Here is an 18,055-nt window from a genome sequence, read left to right as displayed (position 1 = left end):
CTCCGCTGCAAGTCAGGGCAGGACCCGGGTCTGGCACCTCGGGAATCTGCTGGAGTGGGGAGAGAACTGCTGGTGACTCTGTGCTGGATCGTGGCCAGGCAAAGCCCTTCCCTTTCCCAGGGAAACACAGAAATTCCCGGACCTGAGGAGCCAGGGAAGAGCTCTTCTCCTCTGGGTCTGGGTTTTTCTTTTTCCCTTGGTTAGTTTTTACTTTATTTTCATTTCTGTTGCATGAAGTGTTCTCACAACTGTCTGGGGCTGGAGCTGCTGTACTAACATTTTGTTCCAGGGTATTGAAGAAGAGAAGGAAGGAAGTGGGTGGCAAAAAATTTTTTGGGATTTGTTTCCCACCCCATGCCAGTGTTGGATATTTTCTCCCTCCAGGAGCACCTTCTTTTGAAATAGAGATCAGCTCCAAGCAAGGTGTGTTTAGTTTGCATCTCTGTCACTGCTGTGGAAGCAGGAGGGTGGGATTTGGGAGGGAAAAAGACCGGGAGAAAGTTCCTCATGTTCTCCACCAGGTTCTCTTGCGTGGCTGAGGTGGAGCTGGGAATGGATCCTTAAATTCTGGCAGCAAAATTCCAGCCTTGCTTTGCTCCTTGGTGGCTGCCACACCTGGCTGAGTCACCTTTCCCAAGGCAGGGAGCTCCTGATCAAGCTGCTGCACATCCCAGCAGGACTCCCAGGAGGAAAACACACACAGGAGCTCCCCCAGCTCCAGGGAATTCCGTGCTGGTGGCCCCAGGACCTGCTCTGAGCCAGCTCAGGCAGCAGTGCAGCACCAAAACAGCTTTTCTGCCAGTTCCTTCTGCCTTTGATACCCTCAGAGCAACCCCTGAGGGCTCCACCTTGACCTGCAGCAGAGAACCGACCCTCTGAGAGGCTGGGCTGAGTGTGGGAAGGTCTAAAAGTCGTGCAGTGAGGTCCAAAAATGACATGAGAAGGTCCAAAAATGATGTGAGAAAGTCTAAAAATGACGTGAGGAGGTCTAAAAATCATGTGAGGAGGTCTATAAATGATGCAAGGAGGTCTAAGTCTTGCAGGGAGGTCTGAAGTCATTCAGGAAGGGGTATAAATCATGCAGTGAGTCACAAAATAAGGCATCTGCAGCTAAACTAGGCTCAAACTGTGGATTGGGGGATCTTCATGGATCCCAGGGATCCTGCACAAGGATTCTGCCTCTTCCCAGGACTCAGAGCCCAACCTGGGCAGGTGCCAGCCCCCTGTTCTGGGTGTTCTGTCAATTCCTGCCCTTGGCTCCTGTGGGATCAAAACGCAGCAGGAGCAAGGCCAGGCCCCTCATTAATCTCGGAGCAGCCTTTTCCAGGGCTCTGGAAGCTTTGTGGGATCTTCCCTGGGCCTGGCAGGCTCTGGGGCTGTCCCTGCCCACCCCAGGGCTGTCCCTGAGCCAGTGCCAGCCCTGGCCGTGCTCCCTCAGGCACCAGGCACAGAGGTGGCCACGTTCCCTGTGCCTCTCCCCCACCCGGGGCTGCTGGAGCCATCCTTCTCCTTGCCAGAATAATCTGGAAGTGGTTTTTTGATGAGCTCTGTCCTGCGCTCAGCATTTGTTCACAAAGGCCTTTCTCGAGGCCCTGTGATGGATGGCTCTGGGAGGCCTTTCCTCTGCAGCCTTCCCTCCTTCCACACTAATGAAATCCCATTTATCACCAGCTATTCCCACGAATCTGGGCTCAGCCAGGAGACAACTCCACTGGAGCTGTAGCAGCAGCACCAATTCCATCCATTTCCAAAGGGTTTTTGGCTGTGGCTCCGAGCAGCGGCACCGACACGTCCCCACCCTGCCCTCTCCAGCCCTCTCCCTGATTGATTTCTTATTTTTGTGCTTCCAAAGAGGAAAGTCCAGGGTGTTCCAACCGTGGCAAAGCTGCAGTTTTGTGTCTCCCACCAATAATTCCTGTCAGCAGCTCCAGCCCAGCACCCTCCTGGCTGGGGGAGCTCCCGACCTCAGGTACCCGGAGAGGCCTCGTGCTTTTGGCAAATTAGGATCTTAATTATTCACAGCAAAGCCAGCCAGAGCATTAATAAAGGGAAAATGATTCACAGAGGAGAGTGGGATGAGCAAAGAAAACGTCTTGGAGCCTTCCCCTGTCCACAGAACATTGAGCTGAGCAGAAAGGGAGGATCCAGCCCCAAAACAAGGTCCTGCTGCCCAGCCCAGCCCCAGGAAACGGAGTTTTGGTGGAGATGGAAATGGGAGATGCCACCAGATGCAAATCCAGCCCTGCCAGCCCAGCTTTGATTCCTCCTCCTCCACAAAGGACAGAATTACCCTCCCTGAAGCCCTGCTGGACTTTAATTACCACCACCTCCGAGGTGCCTGGAGAGCCAAGAGGAGAAAAGGTCAGCACAGGCCACGCTGGGTAATGTCTGAGTCCTCTGAGTGATTTTAAACAAGAGGTAAAAGTCATTCCCTTCCCCAGAAAGCCCCAGGTGATGCTGTTGTGTTGTTAGACACCCTCACATCGAAGTTATTTAACAGCCTGCCTTTGATATCTGAATTTTTATCAGAGCGAGTTCCTGATGGAGGCAAAGCAACGAGGCGCTTTTGTTCCCAAGCTCCCCAGGATAAAACTTAAGGGAATTTGTAATTAAATAATGCCATTAATGAAAAAAGAGGTGACCTAACCCTGCTGAGCTCCTGCATCTGGGCTGCAGGGATCAGCTGCTCCCTTCCTCAGAGGAGAGGTTATTTTTAGTGCAGAAATGCTCTGTTTACACTTGACAGCACAGGGCAGCACAGGCCGTGCGTGTAACACCCCCCAAACACATGCACACCCTGCCAGACCATTCCCATGCACACCAGGGACAGGGAATTCAATGTGGGGGTTGGAAAACGGCCCCAAAAAAACCCCAGCAGGGCTCCCAGTGCTCTCTCCCAGAGCAATTTATCATTATTGTGGTGATTAGGGGGTGGTGGGGGGAGGTTGTTTGTGCTCCCAGGGAAAACAACGTGCACTCATCATCTCCACCTCCCTCAGCTTCCCAACCAAATCCCAGCAGCTGGAATGGTGCTGGGAATGAGGCACAGGAGATGAGGCAGCTCCAACAGGGAATCCAGAGGAACGGCGCCCGGAGCCCCTCGGCATCGCTCAGCCCTGCCAGGGTGAGCCAGGGACTGGGAACCAGAGGGAGCAAATTCCGTGTCCTTGGGTGCTGCTGGCACTGCAGCTGTAGGGAAGAGCCAGGTGGGATGGGTGGGAGGCTGGTGTCACTTCTGGTCCCATGGCATCATCAAGATCCCCATGGCACCACCTCTGTCCCCATGGCATCACCTCCATCCCCATGGCACCAGCCCTGTCCCCATGGCATCACCTCCATCCCCATGGCATCACCTCCGTCCCCATGGCACCATCACTGTCCCCGTGGCACCAGCCCTGTCCCTGTGGCACCAGCCCTGTCCACGTGGCATCACCTCCATCCCCATGGCACTAGCCCTGTCCCCCTGGCACCATCACTGTCCCCATGGCAACAGCCCTGTCCCTGTGGCATCACCTCCATCCCCATGGCATCACCTCTGTCCCCATGGCACCATCACTGTCCCCATGGCACCAGCCCTGTCCCCATGGCATCACCTCCATCCCCATGGCACCAGCCCTGTCCCCATGGCACCAGCCCTGTCCCTGTGGCATCACCTCCATCCCCATGGCATCACCTCCGTCCCCATGGCATCACTTCTGTCCCCATGGCACCAGCCCTGTCCCTGTGGCACCATCACTGTCCCCATGGCACCAGCCCTGTCCCCATGGCATCACCTCTGCCCCCATGGCACCAGCCCTGTCCCCACGTCCCCAGCTGCAGTCCCAGCCCCATCTGTTCCAGGCCATTTCCCCTCTGAGTTCCCTGGCACCCCAATGTCAGTTGTCACCCTTCCCTCGGCTCCTCCCCCTGTGCCTGGCTGGTTTTCCCCAAGGGCTGTAGGACAGCGGGAACGCTGCCTGGGATCTGTCCCTCTGTTCCCACCAACCCCGGCTCAGACCCCAGCAGGCTCCAGGCAGAACCATTTCCCCCTCACCTGGAGATGTTCGTGCCCAGCCCTCGTTAGGGGACATCAAATCAGTGTCCGGGTGGCACAGGTGCCACCTCCCCTGTGACCCTGCCGTGCGGTGAGGTTTGGGAATTGAGGAGTGGCGCTGGGAATGCTGAGCAGGGATGAAAGGAGGGGGCTGAGCCTCTGCCGCAGGCTCCTGCCGTGCTCACAGCTTCTCCCTGCGAGGCCACAGCAGCGTCCCCAGCTCCCTGACAGCCACTGTCCCTCCCAGAGGTGACAGAATCCACATCTCAGCAGGGCTGGGAGCTGCTGCAGGGAGAGAGGGGTGGGGGTGGATCAAACACAGCCAGCAGGAGGTTTGCTCAGCACAGGAGGAAGAAAATTCCAGGTGTTTTCTTCCCTCGGTCCCAAGCCTGGAGTCCTGCTGCTGGCAGGGAGGGACGGGGACAATCCCAGTGTCCAGCATGTCCTGGGCAGCTGCAGCAAGCCCCGGGTGAGGGAATGTCATGGACAAGGGATTTACCAGCAAAAACCGCCTGGGAAGAGCCTGGAGGTGCAGCAGGGAAGGGGAAGGAGCTGCGGGATTTGGGATGGAGGAGAGCCCTGGGATGGAGGAGCAGGGTTGGGGTCAGCCCAAGGGAGAGGATCCGGGAGATTCCTGCCAGCAGCAGCCCCCAGCTGGGGCAGCCTCTGGGGGCAGCCCCGTCCCCTCCCGGCTTTTTGAAGCCAAATTTTCCCGTCCACCCCCAAAATGTTCAGGCCGAGCAGCCCTTGAGCTGCGATTCCCTGTGAACGCGGGCTGGAGCCAGCAGCGAGGTGTCCAGCGCTCCCCAGCTGCCATCTGCCGGCAGAGCGGCCCCGGGAGGAGCCTGGGCAGCGGGGAAGGGCCATTCCTGGGGATAAACCCCAGCTTTTTACGGCGTTCAGAACAGCAGAGTTTGTGTTTGCAAAGAGCATTCCAAGGCAAAGCGGCAGCAGCAGAGAGACACCAAACCTGGCCCTACAATTTCCCCCAATTTTTTCATTGCAGCTGCTTTTGTTCCAGATCCAGAGCTTTTACCCCGGGTGTGAAGGGGGTGCCAGCTCCTGAGGGGCCCTGCAGTGTCACCGGCCTGTCCCTGTCCCTGTCCCTGTCCCTGCATAGCTGCAGGTGTGGGGGATTTATCAGGTGCTGAGCATCTCACCCAGGGGCATCCCAGCTGCTCCCTTCTCCCTGGAAACTTCTGGGAAGGACCCCTTGGAGGGGTTTGTTCTTCCATGAGAGGGGCAGAGGTGGGGGAACGCTCCAGGAACGGACAAATATTGCCTTAAATGCACCCAAAAAAGAAAGGCAGCCTTGGCACGTGACCTGTCAGGAATTGCTTGGGAAGGGGGGAGGAAGGACTGAGGAGGATGAGGAGGGTGAAGGATTGAGGAGGATGAGGAAGGAGTGAGGGAGGATGAGGAAGGACTGAGGAGGATGAGGAAGGACTGAGGAGGATGATGAGGGTGCAGGACTGAGGAGGATGAGGAGGGACTGGAGGAGGATGAGGAAGGACTGAGGAGGATGAGGAGGGACTGGAGGAGGATGAGGAAGGACTGAGGAGGATGAGGAGGGTGCAGGACTGAGGAGGATGATGAGGGTGCAGGACTGAGGAGGACGAGGGAGGACTGAGGAGGATGAGGAAGGACTGAGGAGGATGAGGAGGGTGCAGGACTGAGGAGGATGAGGGAGGACTGAGGAGGATGATGAGGGTGCAGGACTGAGGAGGATGAGGAGGAACTGGAGGAGGATGAGGAAGGACTGAAGGAGGATGAGGAAGGACTGGAGGAAGATGAGGAGGGTCCAGGGCTCTCCCCCCGCACCCCAGCCCAGCCTCAGCAGCCACACCCGGTCCAGGTGAGAGCAGCCGCAGCGGCGATGCTGAATTGGGAAGGGTTTCCATGGCAACGGAGGCAGGGAACCCCCAGACCCGCGGCTGCAGGAGGGGAGCGGGGTGGGCACAGCTCCTGCACAGCGCAGGGAACTCCCAGGCTGGGAATTTGAGGGATTTTGCTCCGTCCCGGGCAGCAGAGCAGCCTCTTTCCCTGCTCAGCCACTCCCAGCCGCACCCAGCGCTCCGATTCCCAGCTCGGGCTGCTCAGACAGCGCTGCATGAAAAGGAATTTGGAATAAATCTTCCAGACAAGATCCTTGATCAAACCCCGCGTGTCACAGGGGGAAGGAGAGGGAGAAACCCCGCCAGGCTGAGGCAGAGACTTCAGACAGAGGGGTGGCAGCGTCTGCAGGAGTGACGCTCCCAGGGAGCAGCCTGGCTCGGGGAAGGTGGCTTTTAATCCCCACCCGACTCCCCAAATCAGCATTCCAAGGCTGTAGGATTTAGTATTCCAACAGCATCAGCCTGCTCCAAACCGCTGCTGCAGCTGCTCCCGGGCAGGGCGGGGAAGGCTTTTCCTTCCTGGAGGGCACCCAGGACAAAGGAGCAGCTCCGAGCAGCTCCAAACGCACCCTGAGGCCACCAGGGATGGACCTGGCCCCTCCCAGCCCCGGAACACCCGGATGGATCCCTCAGGGAAATCAGGGAAAAGGCACCACAGGGAAGGAGCTGGGCTCAGGCTGCCTGAGGGATAAAACACCCCCAAAATGCTCAATCTTTACCCAAACCCCGTTTTCTCTCCACACAAGTGCTGCTCCCCACCCCAAAGGCCCCATAATTCCCCGAAAAATTCCAGTTTCCAGGCACGTGCAGCAATAAATATTTATTTGGGCACGGGCCACAGCCACTGTTTTTGTACAGGACAGAAATAACAGGGTTTCAGTCAGAGAAAAGGCACTGAGGATCAAAGCTGGGACAGGGCTGGCCAAAATCTGGGATTTTTTTTTTTTGTCTCCAGAGGGAAACAGAACTGGATTTTAGGATTGCTCAGCCCTCCCCAGCCTAACCCTGTTCCAAACACACCCAGGGAGGCCCCAAACCCAACTCTGGTTCCTCTGGATGGAACAAGGACCAAGGGAATCCTGCTCCTGGGGCTCTTCTGTGCAGGAACGATCTTGGAAATTCAGGAAAACGGGGCCCTGTCTCCAAACTTTAAACATACAAGGATTATTGCAAAAGCAGGATTATTCCCAAAGTCCCAGGATCAGCCCTTACACAACCTCCCCCCTGTGTTCCAGGAATTTTCCCCTCGGAAAACTCCAGGCTCTGGCACAGACAGATGCTGAGCTCAGCTCGTCCCAGTATTTTTAGACTCTGGCTCAGGGGAGAATCTGTTGATCCAAACAAGTGTGAGTGGCAATCACAGCCCTCGGAAGGGGCAGGGACAGGGGAGCTTTATCCCAGCAGGAATCCAGGCCTGGCCCCTCCTTTGCTCCAAGAAGGAAAGATCCTCCTGAAAGGAATTCTCCAGGAGGCCGACCCAGCCTGCCAGGAATGGCCCCAGCTGTGCAGGGGGGAAAAAACTCTTCCCTGTGAGGCTGGGGAGGGGCTGGGATGGATTCCCAGAGAAGCTGGGAATCCCTGGAAGTGTCCAAGGCCGGGCTGGACGGGGCTTGGAACACCCTGGGTGGAACTGGATGAGGTTTAAGGTCCTTCCAACCCAAACCATCCTGGGATTCTGGGATTCTTCCCTTCACCCCAACACCGATTTCAGGTCAGGAATGTCCATATTAAAGTGTTAAATCCCAATATTCCCAAAGCAGAGCAGTCCAGGCCAGGCCCAGGGATGTCACTGCTCCTCCTTCTCCTTCTCCATCTTCCTCTTCCTCCTCTCCATCCTCTTCTGCAATTTCCTCTTCAGCTGCAGCTGCTTCTTCCTCTCCAGGGTCTGCTGCACCTTCTCCCGACATTCCTTGTTTTTCTTCTTGATCTTGGCCAGCTCTGCTTTCCTTTTGGCCTCCAGGTCTGGGTCCTGCGGGGGCAAATGCCAGGACATTGGGGACACGCCCAGGACACTGGGGACACGCCCAGGACAAGCCCTTGGCCTTTCCCAGGTGCCCACGACTGAGGAGGTTCCACAATTCAGACCCTTCTCCCTTTTCTCCAGAGCATTTTTAGCATCGTAATATTTATAATTTTCAATCTCGTAGTATTTAATGTTTTTAAGATCCTAATGTTTAATATTTATTTGAGGATTATTTTAAATAAATCTTCCCCACCCAGAAGGGGAGTGAGCCCAGCAGTGAGGGAGGGAGAGAGGGAGGGACTGTCCTTCCCTTTGCCTTTCCCTTTTCCACACTTTATCGGCTTCTAAGAATTCATAAAGCAGCAGCTCTCACCTTGCCTTCAAGGATCATCTGTTTCCTCTTATTGATTTCTTTCTTCTCATCAAAATCCATCCCCTCCAGCTCCTGGAAAAGGGAAAAAGCAGCAGAGCAGTCAGGAATGGGAAGAGCAGCACAGCAGGAGCTCAGTGTGCTGGAAACTTCAGGGCTGCAGACCCAGAAACCTCAACCCTCAGCAGCAAAAAACCCCGAAAAACTGTGAAAAAACCGAGCAAACCACGGGCAGAGAGCAAACTGAGCCTCCCCCACACATCCCTGGGGTTCTGCAGGAATTTTTCCCAGGATTTCCAGGGAACACACTCACGATTTCACACTCCCTCCTGGTGACGTTCACTTGGGTCAGGATGTCCAGCACAAGCTGCTCCTCCACGGAGAACTCCTTCAGCTTCAGCTCTAAACCAGGGTGAGACATTGAGAGGGTTACAAAATCCCAATCCTCAAGGGAAAAAAAATCCCAGTGCAGTCCCTGGAACGATCAGTGGGACTGGTTTATGTTCTATTGTTAAATGTTAAGATTGTTACACGCTGTGATCATTGACTTCCTGAGCCTCCAAGGGATTAAATCCTCCCCTCTACCTGCAATCCCCTACAGCACGAGATGTTGCATTTTTTGGCCCCTTTCCCAGGGGGAAAAAAAAAAAAGGGAATTTGAACCTGAAGCAACCTGGGCTGCTTTAATAAAGAGGAGCTCCACGCGATTCCTCCTCCACTAAAAACAGCAGCAGAACAAACAAGGTCCTGCCTGACACCCCCAGGGGCTGAAATCAGGGGTTCAGCTGCTCCTGCTCTCTCCCAAGCCTTTGGCACACGTGGAGAAGGAGCCTCCTGGCAGCAGGAGCAGAGCCCCACTCACTGATCTCCTCCTCGATGGCGTGCACCAGGTGGATGTCGTACTGCGTCACCAGCGTGATGGCCATGCCCTGCCGCCCTGGCATGGGGGAAAAACAGGGATGGGGGAATCCTGGCAGGCACACAGGGATGAATCCAAGCCATTCCAAACCCATCCATCCCCGGAAGCCACCCTGGGGTGCTCAGAGGGCTCTTTTTTGCTCCGAAATCCCGTTAACCATCAGCACAAGTCCACGTTGGTGTGACCCATCCTAACACACGCCAGGGCAGGATCCCAGTGATCCCAGCGGATCTGAGGACACTCCTGGGACACCCATGCAGGGCCCAGCCCCTCCCTGGATCCCCGTGGCCCCCAGAGCAGCCGTGGTGGCCCCGCTCACCCGCGCGCGCCGTCCGCCCCACGCGGTGGATGTAGATCTTGGGCAGCCCGGGGGTGTTGTGGTTGATGACGACCTGGACTGCAGGAATGTCCAAACCTCTGGAATGCAGGGGAAAAAAAAAACCCCACAAACAACCCCCCCAGATGTTGCAAAACAGCTTTAATATCATAGGGTTGTAAAATGCCAGAATGGTTTGGGGTGGAAGGGACCTAAAGCCCATCCAGCTCCACGCCCTGCCTTGGCCAGGGACACTTCCACTATCCCAAGGATCTCAGTTTCATTCCTGCTTCCTCCAGGAGTCCCATCTCCTCATGGATAGAGGCTTTACTGGCTGACTGGAGAACAAATTCCTTCCTCACACAGTTAAACAATTCCCTGTCCCCTCGGAGCTGCTCCCTGGCAGCCCCAGGGAGCCCCACAGGAACCGCAGCACCCACAGGCTGCAAACCAGAGCTCAGAGAGGTTGGGAACAGCCCTGTCCCACCCAAAAGTGGGGGATTTGAGGGTCTGCTCTTGCTAAACTCAGCCTAAACTGGTTCTGGTGAACAAATCCAGGTGTGAGCGCTTCTGTTTTACCTGGCAGCGACATCAGTGGCGATGAGGATCTTGAAGATGCTGGACTTGAACTTGGCCAAAGCTGCAAATCTCTGTTTCTGTGAGCAGAAAGTTCCGTGTGAGGGGCGTGGGATCCACCTGGAAGCAGCCACCTGCCAGGGCTGTGCATCCCTCACCTGCTTCATCATGGAATGCAGAGCCACAGAGGGGAATTTGTATTTCCTCAGCATCATGTTCAGCACCTGGCAGTCCCTTGAAAGGAGAAAAAACCAGGAAAACAATCAGGGTGCACCAAAGGAATGGATCAGGACAGAGCTGGGACAGGCAGGGACACCTCCCACTATCCCAGGGTGCTCCAGCCCAGCCTGGGCCACTTCCAGGGATGGGAAAACCGTGCCAGGGCACAAGGAAACAACCCCGAGGGAAAACCCCGCTCACTTGCAGGTTTTAGTGAAGATTATGATGGCCCAGTCGTCGTGCTCGTCCTGGAAGGTCTGCACCAGGTGCACCAGGTAGGCATCCTTCACCGCCTCGGGCACCAGCAGGTACCGCTGCTCCAGCTGCTCCACCGTGCGCACCCTGCGGCCAGGAGCGGGCACAGGGAGCGGGCACAGGGAGAGCCCAGCTTTGCTGAGCCTGGGAAGCCCTCCAGGATCACCCAGGCCAAGCTGTGCCCATCCCACACCGCACCCAGCCCTTCCTTGGACGCCTCCCTGGCTAGTTCTGAGCCCTGGCCACCCTTTCCGTGAGGAAATTCCCGCTGATGGCCCACCTGGAACAGCTTGGGGCTGTTCCCTCCTGTCCTGGTGTCCCCTGGGACCCCCCTGGCTGTGCCCTCCTGGCAGGGACTGGTGGAGATTGGGAATGTCCCCCCTGATCCCGCTTTGCTCCAGGCTGAGCCCCTTCCCAGCTCCCTCAGGAATTCTCCAGCCCCTTCCCAGCTCCCTCAGGAATTCTCCAGCCCCTTCCCCAGCTCCCTCAGGAATTCTCCAGCCCCTTCCCCAGCTCCCTCAGGAATTCTCCAGCCCCTTCCCAGCTCCCTCAGGGATTCTCCAGCCCCTTCCCAGCTGCCTCAGGGATTCTCCACCCCTTTCCCAGCTCCCTCAGGTGCTCCAGCCCCTTCCCAGTTCCCTCAGGAATTCTCCAGCCCTTTCCCAGCTCCCTCAGGGATTCTCCAGCCCTTTCCCAGCTCCCTCAGGAATTCTCCAGCCCTTTCCCAACTCCCTCAGGAATTCTCCAGCCCTTTCCCAGCTCCCTCAGGTGCTCCAGCCCCTCCACATCCTTGTCCCGACACCCCAAAAGCCCTCAGCAGCACCAGCACAGCGCGTGGGACACGCAGCAGGGGAAAAGCAGCAAAAGGAGCAGCAAACAGGGGAAGAACCCGACTCGTGGGCACTCACTCGGATGCAGCCTCCCAGAAGAAGGGCCTGTTGGCAGCCAGGGCCCTGAGCTCCGTCAGGGTGGCCGTGAGGGTGGCACTGAACAGCAGCGTCTGCCGGCGGGCGGGCACGGCCTCCAGGATCACCTCCAGGTCGGCGGTGAAGTCGGCGCAGCCCTGCTCCAGCAGCCGGTCAGCCTCGTCCAGCACCTGGGAATCGGCTCCCTCAGCTGGATTCCCGGCTGGAAAGGCACCAGCAGGAATCCCTGAATTCCAGGCAGGGCTCCAGGCTTACCAGGAATTTGAGCTTCTTGAGGCTGAAGGTGCTGGAGCTGCGCAGGTGGTCAGCGAGGCGCCCGGGGGTGGCGATGACCACGTGGGGCTTGCGGGACAGCTCCAGGGCCTGGGCCACCATGTCTGCAGGGAGAACCTCGGGAATGGCAGGGAACTGGGCAGGGAGCCCGGAACCAGCCGGGCTGTGAAGCTGGGGGATGCCACTCTGTGTGCTCCCAGCAGGATCTGCTGGGTGGCGGAGAATCCAACCAGGCTGGAATGGGAGCAGGGACAGGACCAAGGGGAAGGGCTGGAGAAAGGGACAGGAGCCAGGGGAAGGGCTGGAGCAGGGGCAGGAGCCAGGGAAGGGCTGGAGAAAGGGAGAGGAGCCAGGGAAGGGCTGGAGCAGGGACAGGACCAAGGGGAAGGGCTGGAGCAGGGACAGGAGCCAGGGGAGGGCTGGAGCTGTGTCTGGGCTTGGGATGGGGATCCGGGAAAGGCTCTTCCCCCCGAGGCTGCTGGGGCACGGAATTCCCCCAGGGAACGGTCCCCAAGGCTGGCAGAGCTCCAGGAGCGTTCGGACACCGCTCCGAGGCACAGGATGGGATTCTGGGGTGTCAGGAATGGTCCCTCCCAGCTCAGGGAATGAGCGGAATTCTCCCTCTACCCCCGCCGGGCTCCAAGGGGGAGGCAGAAGCGCGGGATGCCCCGCGGGACTCACCCAGGCCGCCCACCACCACACAATCCTTCAGGCCCAGGGGTTTGCCCAGCACTCGGAACTGCTCGGCGATCTGATACGCCAGCTCCCTGCGGGGAGGGACAGCTCAGCCGGGCCCCGGCTCTCCGGGACCCTCCGGGGACCCTCCCGGGGCTCTCGGTACCTGGTGGGCGTCAGCACGAGGCAGAAGATGCCGTAGGGATCCTCGGACAGCACCTGCAGCACGGGCAGCACGAAGGCCGCCGTCTTCCCGCTGCCCGTCTTGGCGCAGCCCAGGCAGTCCCGGCCTGCGGAAGGCACCGGGGCAGCGTCAGCGGCCGGGCCCGCGATCCGGGACGGGGGGAAAGGGGCCGGGAGAGCGGCGGGTCCCGAGGGAGGGATGGGAGGCCCGCGAGCGGCCGTTCCCGGGGACAGAACCGGGCGCACAAACGGCCCTTCCCGGGCGCGGGAATGGCCCGCGGCGCTCACCCTGCAGCACGGCCGGGATGCAGGCGGCCTGCACGGGCGTGGGCCGGACGAGCCCCACCTGCCTGGCCTGCTCCGCCAGCCACGGCGCCAGCCCGAGCGCCCGGAACTCCGCCATGCCCGCTCCGCGTGCGCGCCGGCGCGCCCCGATGGCGTCACCGCCGCGCCGGTCGCTCATTGGCTGGCTCGCTCTAACCCCGCCCACACTCCATGCAGCGCGTCGCTTTGATGACGTTCCTCCTCCTCGCGTTGCTATTGGCGGTCTCCATGGAGACGGCGGCTCCCGGCAGCCCCTGCGGCGCGGGCGCTTCCGGGGACGTGTCTGAGGGCGATGGCGGCCGGGGCGGGCGCGGCGCCGCCCGGGGAGGTGGATGAGCTGTTCGACCTCAGGAACAGCTTCTACATCGGCGCCTACCAGGCCGCCATCAACGAGGCGCAGCGGGCCAAGGTCGGGCACGGCGGGCGGCGCTGGGGGGCCGCTGCTCGGAGCCCACCGCGGCTCTAAAGGGACACTGAAGGCGCAGGGTTGGGGCTCCCTGAGGGTGTTGGTGGCCCCGGGAGTGTTTGTGTGGGGCTCGCCCGGGGGTTTGTTGTGGATGTCTGAAGCCCTCAGAGGTTCTTGTTTCCTCCCTCCCTTCAGCCGTCCAGCCCCGAGAAGGAGGTGGAGAGGGACGTGTTCCTGTTCCGAGCCTACATCGCCCAGGTGAGGCTGACTGCGGTTTCGTAGGAATTGTGGAATTGTTTGGGCTGGAAGGACCTTAAAACCAACCTTCCACTGTCGCCAAGCCCCGTCCAGCCCGGCCTTGGGCACATCCAGGGGCAGCCACGGCTGCTCTGGGAATTCCCTCCCAGTATCCCATCCATCCCTGCCCCTCCGGATCCCCGTGAGTTCTGCTCCAACTCCAGCCTGCCTTTCCTGCCTTTCCTAGAGGAAGTACGGGGTGGTCCTGGACGAGCTCAGGGCCAGCAGCAGCGCGGAGCTGCAGGCAGTGAGGATGTTCGCAGAGTTCCTGTCCAGCGAGAGCCAGAGGTGAGGGCTGCTCCTCCCCTGCCCTACAGGGAACGTTCCCCTCTCCCCACGGGGACAATCTGCAGAGTTGTGGGCTTTGTGGTGGTGCAGTGAGTGTGGAAAAGGCAGAATTCCACAGAATCCCAGAGCTGTGGGGCTCTGTGAATTGGAGGGGGCTTAAGGATTATCCAGACCTCCCCCCAGCCCCAAGGCTCATCCAGCCAGGCCTTGGACCCTTCCAGGGGCAGCCTCAGCCTCTCCCATCGTTGTCCCTCATCCAGCACCCAGCCAGCCCCAGGTTCCCTCTTTCCCTGCCCACAGGGACACAATTGTGGCAGATCTGGACAAGAAGATGGCCAAGAGCGTGGATGTGGCCAACAGCACCTTCCTGCTGATGGCAGCTTCCATCTACTTCCACGAGCAGAACGCTGACGCTGCCCTGCGCTGCCTGCACCAGGGCGAGAGCCTGGAATGGTGAGGGAATTCCCAGCTGGGCCCAGGCCTGTGCTCCTCTCCACAGCCCGAGGGGCTGCCTGAGCCTTGGCTGCGCTCTCAGGAGCCTTGGGAGCACCCAGAGGCTCCTCAGAGGTTTTGCTTTCGAGGCACTCGGGGATTTGGGGCTTTTCCCAGGGTTCTGCAGGGTTCTGGTTCCCGAGGGGGATGGGAGAGCCTGGTATTGATCCGTGTGGGCTCCGTGCCAGGGAGGGAGCTGGCAGCGCTGCAGCTCTGGGAGTCAGAGTGCTTGGGGGTGGGAGGGGCCCTCGGGGTCATCCCAGGGTGCTCCAAGCCCTGTCCAGCCTTTCCTTGGACGCTCCCAGGGGTGGGAATTCGCTGGGAATCTGTGCCTGAGCTGGATCAGTCCCTCTTTTGTTGTCCTTGCAGCTTGGCCATGATGATCCAGATCCTCCTGAAGCTCGACAGGCTCGACCTGGCCAGGTGGGATTTCCCTTTCCCTTCTCCTTTTCCTGGTGTTTGTGTGGGGAGAGCCTGGAAAAGGGAACACCCAGCACCTTCTGTGCTGCAGAATTGTGCTTTGAAGGGCACAAAGCCCTGGAGGTGACAGAGTTGGAGCTCGAGGTTTGATCTCCCCTCCAGCAGGACGTGTTTGGAATCTCTCTCCTGCATTTGAGAATCAAACCAGGCCCCTCCTGGTGAAATATTTGCTGTTTGTCCCATTCCCAGCACGGAAAACTCGAGAGGAGAACCCCCAAGGTTTTGGTTTTTGTGTGGAAATCACCTTTCCTTTGTGATTCCTGCAGGAAGGAGCTGAAGAAAATGCAGGAGCAGGATGAGGACGCGACCCTGACCCAGCTGGCCACAGCCTGGGTGAACCTGGCCATGGTGGGTACCTCCCTCCTCCCAGGAAGCAGCCAAAACACACTCAAATATTCCCAAAATATTCCAGAGGAGGTCAGGGAGCTGCTCTGCTGCCCCAATCCAGACTCCAGGACAAGAAATATCCCGAAAGATGTTTGGGAATGAGGCAAAACCACTCGGTTTGGGAGTGCAGGGGGCTGAATAAACTCCTAAAATTCCACGGAATCCAGGCTTACCCAGCCTGTTGTTCCATTAAAACAACTTCTGGCACTTGGCTTTGTTACAAAATCTCTCCCTGCCTTTACTGGGTTTCCTGAGAATCTGAACTTTCCCCTCTGAATGGAGACCCCACCTCATGGAGAACCTTCCTGCATCCAGAGCCTTTGGAGAGCCCAGGTGTCCATCTCCGTGTTTAATCCCCACCCCCCTCATTTTCCACCTCCTTTACGCCACCAAACCCCCAAATTGGTTCTTTTGAAGTGGATTTTCCCTTCTGAAGCCAAACCTGCCTCCCTTGGTCCCTTGACTGGTGCTGAATTTGGTCCATTTTTTGCATTTCTTTGCTCTGGGTTCTCCCTGAGCCGCCGGAATCCCACGGATCCCAACCCCGGCAGCGTCGGGCCTTTCACCCACAACAATCCCACCGTTCCCCCAAAGGCTTTACACACCCCACAGAGGAGCTTTGGTGGGGGATGAGGATCCCCAGCAGCAGGCAATGACCCTGTGCATGTTCCTCCTACTTTTCCAGGGCGGGGAGAAGCTCCAGGATGCCTTTTACATCTTCCAGGAGCTGGCAGACAAATATTCCTCCACGCTGCTGCTGCTGAACGGCCAAGCCACCTGCTGCATGGCCCAGGGCAAGTGGGATGACGCCGAGGGAGTGCTCCAGGAGGCTCTGGACAAGGTGCAGCCTGCACTTCCCAGAGCTGCCCAGCACAAGGGAGGGTTTTTCCTGCTGAAATCTGGATTTATGGATCCGTCTGGCTGAGGGCAGGGCTGTCCTTGGGCTTCCTGAGGGTTTTGGGTTGGGAGGGATTTAAGGGTGATTTTATCTCTGCAATCCCAAGTGGTTCCAAGGTGGCTTGGGACACTTCCAGGGATGGGGCAGCCATGGATTCTCTGGGAATTCCATCCCAGGGAAGCATCTCTTCCCAAAATCCACCCTCTGGAAGCCACTCCCTGTGTTCTGAGCCTCTCTTATCTCTCTGATAACGCCCCAAGTCCTTCCCTGCCTGTTCCCGCAGAGCTGGCCTGGGTTTTCCTGGGATAATCCAGGGCTTTTTGTTTTCCAGGACAGCAGCCACCCTGAGACCCTCCTGAACCTCGTGGTCCTGTCCCAGCACCTGGGCAAACCCCCAGAGGTGAGGTTGGGTTTGTTGGATTGGGTGTTCCTTGGGGGGGTTTGGAATTCTGGGTGTCCCCAGCAGGATTTGGGGATTGATGGGATCATCGTGGGAGTGGGGAGCTCCCAGCTGCAGGGAAGTGGTGGTGGTACCTGGAATGGTGGGAATTGTCCCTGCCCATGGAATTAGATGATCCTTAAGGTCCCTTCCAACCCAAACCATTCCATAATTCCACGTTCTTGAGGGAAAAGGGCAGAAAAAACCATTTTGGGTTCTAAATTCAGCTCCTCCCGGTTTTTTTTGTTGTTTTTTTTTTTTTTTAAACTGGAAACCACCACTGAAAGTTTATTTTTATTACTTATTTCCAGCGTGTGTGCATGGATCCCACTGGTTTGAACTGGGACACGGAGAAAATCGGGATTTTAGGTGTAAAAAAACCCACACTGGGGTGGGATTTGTTTCACTCTGTCAGCCCAAAATTTCAATTTCTCGTCTCCCCAGGTCACCAATCGTTACCTGTCACAGCTGAAGGATGCTCACAAAAGCCACCCCTTCATCAAGGAGTACCAGGCCAAGGTAGGGAAGGGAAGGGAATAGAAACAATAACAGAAATAAAGAAAATAAATGGAATTTCACCACGTCCTGACGGGTTCTTTACAAACATCTTCTGAGGGGGCAGCTCCATCTCGTTCCCCTTTTCCAGCTCTTTTGGGAATCCCAGACCTGGAAGAAAAGCTCTGAGATGCAGATTCTTAATCCAGGTGGAAATTTGTGCTCCAACAGGAGAAAAACCGGGAGAGGGAATTTGGGGAGAGGGGAAGGGGAGAGCAGCAAAATGGGGAAAAAAAAAAACCCCAGGGATGCATGGGATGATGTTGCTGGAATTCCTTCAGCTTCAGGGAGCTGGTAGTGGTGTGTTCAGCTAGAGGAGAGTTAATAAATGTAAATCTGGGGATTAGTGATCGATAATAATTAATTAATAATTAATTTAATACGTTTTTGGTTGGCTGTGGTTGCAGGAGAACGACTTTGACCGCCTGGCCCTGCAATATGCACCCAGTGCCTGAGCTGGGCTGGGACAGCCCTGGGACAGCCCTGGGACAGCCCTGCCAGCTGGGATTGATGTGGGAATTCCCTCTGGGACATGGAAAATCCCCCCTGGAACACGGAAAATCCCCTCTGCACCCCAGCAGCTGTGGGAACACCCGAATTTGGGGGATTGAAGCCCCACCTGAGCCCTGAACTCTGCTTAAAGGACACTGCAGATCCAGATGCATTCCTAATAAAGCTTTTCCTGGATCTCTGTGGGCCTGGATTTCTGGGATTCCAGCCCTGAGCCCGGGGGGATCGCAGTGGGAGAGTGGGAAGGTGAATTTCCAGCATCTCCATAGATCCATCCCCAGTTCTGCAGCGTCTCCCAGCCCATCAGGAGCCGGGAGAAGGATCCTGGGCTCAGATCCCAGAGAGGGAAAATCCCCAAGTGAAAAGAACCCTCCTG

The 18,055-nt window shown here is 57.7% G+C and overlaps 2 protein-coding genes across 3 annotated transcripts; one reads left to right on the top strand and one right to left on the bottom strand.

The window, feature by feature from the left end:
- Nucleotides 1–6,733: 6,733 nt before the first annotated feature.
- Nucleotides 6,734–13,024, bottom strand: DDX49 (DEAD-box helicase 49). 2 transcript variants are annotated; one of them, XM_068996893.1, is made up of 13 exons: nucleotides 12,892–13,024; nucleotides 12,587–12,710; nucleotides 12,427–12,512; nucleotides 11,728–11,849; nucleotides 11,455–11,642; nucleotides 10,493–10,633; nucleotides 10,231–10,306; nucleotides 10,076–10,152; nucleotides 9,500–9,597; nucleotides 9,124–9,198; nucleotides 8,575–8,663; nucleotides 8,265–8,336; nucleotides 6,734–7,897 (listed from the first exon to the last, which is right to left on the bottom strand). In XM_068996893.1, exons 1-13 carry the CDS (start codon nucleotides 13,004–13,006, stop codon nucleotides 7,715–7,717), a joined length of 1,446 nt encoding a protein of 481 aa, XP_068852994.1. In that variant the 5' UTR covers nucleotides 13,007–13,024; the 3' UTR covers nucleotides 6,734–7,714. The 2 variants fall into 2 exon arrangements, 1 of the variants encoding a protein (XP_068852994.1); XR_011146739.1 differs by having other exon boundaries at nucleotides 7,880–7,897; nucleotides 9,500–9,577.
- A 157-nt stretch (nucleotides 13,025–13,181) lies between these two features.
- COPE (COPI coat complex subunit epsilon) lies at nucleotides 13,182–17,856 on the top strand. Its single transcript, XM_068997293.1, has 10 exons — nucleotides 13,182–13,336; nucleotides 13,529–13,591; nucleotides 13,818–13,918; nucleotides 14,219–14,371; nucleotides 14,780–14,833; nucleotides 15,157–15,238; nucleotides 15,963–16,118; nucleotides 16,507–16,575; nucleotides 17,059–17,133; nucleotides 17,577–17,856. The coding sequence occupies exons 1-10, from the start codon at nucleotides 13,220–13,222 to the stop codon at nucleotides 17,622–17,624; spliced, it is 918 nt and encodes a 305-aa protein (XP_068853394.1). The 5' UTR covers nucleotides 13,182–13,219; the 3' UTR covers nucleotides 17,625–17,856.
- Nucleotides 17,857–18,055: the final 199 nt, after the last annotated feature.

Source organism: Aphelocoma coerulescens, chromosome 28 (genome assembly GCF_041296385.1).
Source record: "Aphelocoma coerulescens isolate FSJ_1873_10779 chromosome 28, UR_Acoe_1.0, whole genome shotgun sequence".
In the NCBI taxonomy this organism is placed as follows: domain Eukaryota; kingdom Metazoa; phylum Chordata; class Aves; order Passeriformes; family Corvidae; genus Aphelocoma; species Aphelocoma coerulescens.
This window is presented reverse-complemented; position numbering and strand designations above follow the sequence as displayed.

Bases quoted from the DNA above. Each gene is read 5' to 3' on its own strand.
- COPE (XM_068997293.1), top strand. From the start codon at position 13,220: ATGGCGGCCGGGGCGGGCGCGGCGCCGCCCGGGGAGGTGGATGAGCTG. The intron at 14,834-15,156 runs GTGGGATTTCCC...TGATTCCTGCAG, and splicing joins GACAGGCTCGACCTGGCCAG to GAAGGAGCTGAAGAAAATGC. The intron at 16,576-17,058 runs GTGAGGTTGGGT...TCGTCTCCCCAG, and splicing joins ACCTGGGCAAACCCCCAGAG to GTCACCAATCGTTACCTGTC.
- DDX49 (XM_068996893.1), bottom strand. From the start codon at position 13,006: ATGGCGGAGTTCCGGGCGCTCGGGCTGGCGCCGTGGCTGGCGGAGCAG. The intron at 11,643-11,727 runs GTAAGCCTGGAG...GCCGATTCCCAG, and splicing joins TCAAGAAGCTCAAATTCCTG to GTGCTGGACGAGGCTGACCG. The intron at 10,307-10,492 runs GTGAGCGGGGTT...TCTCCTTTCAAG, and splicing joins ATCTTCACTAAAACCTGCAA to GGACTGCCAGGTGCTGAACA.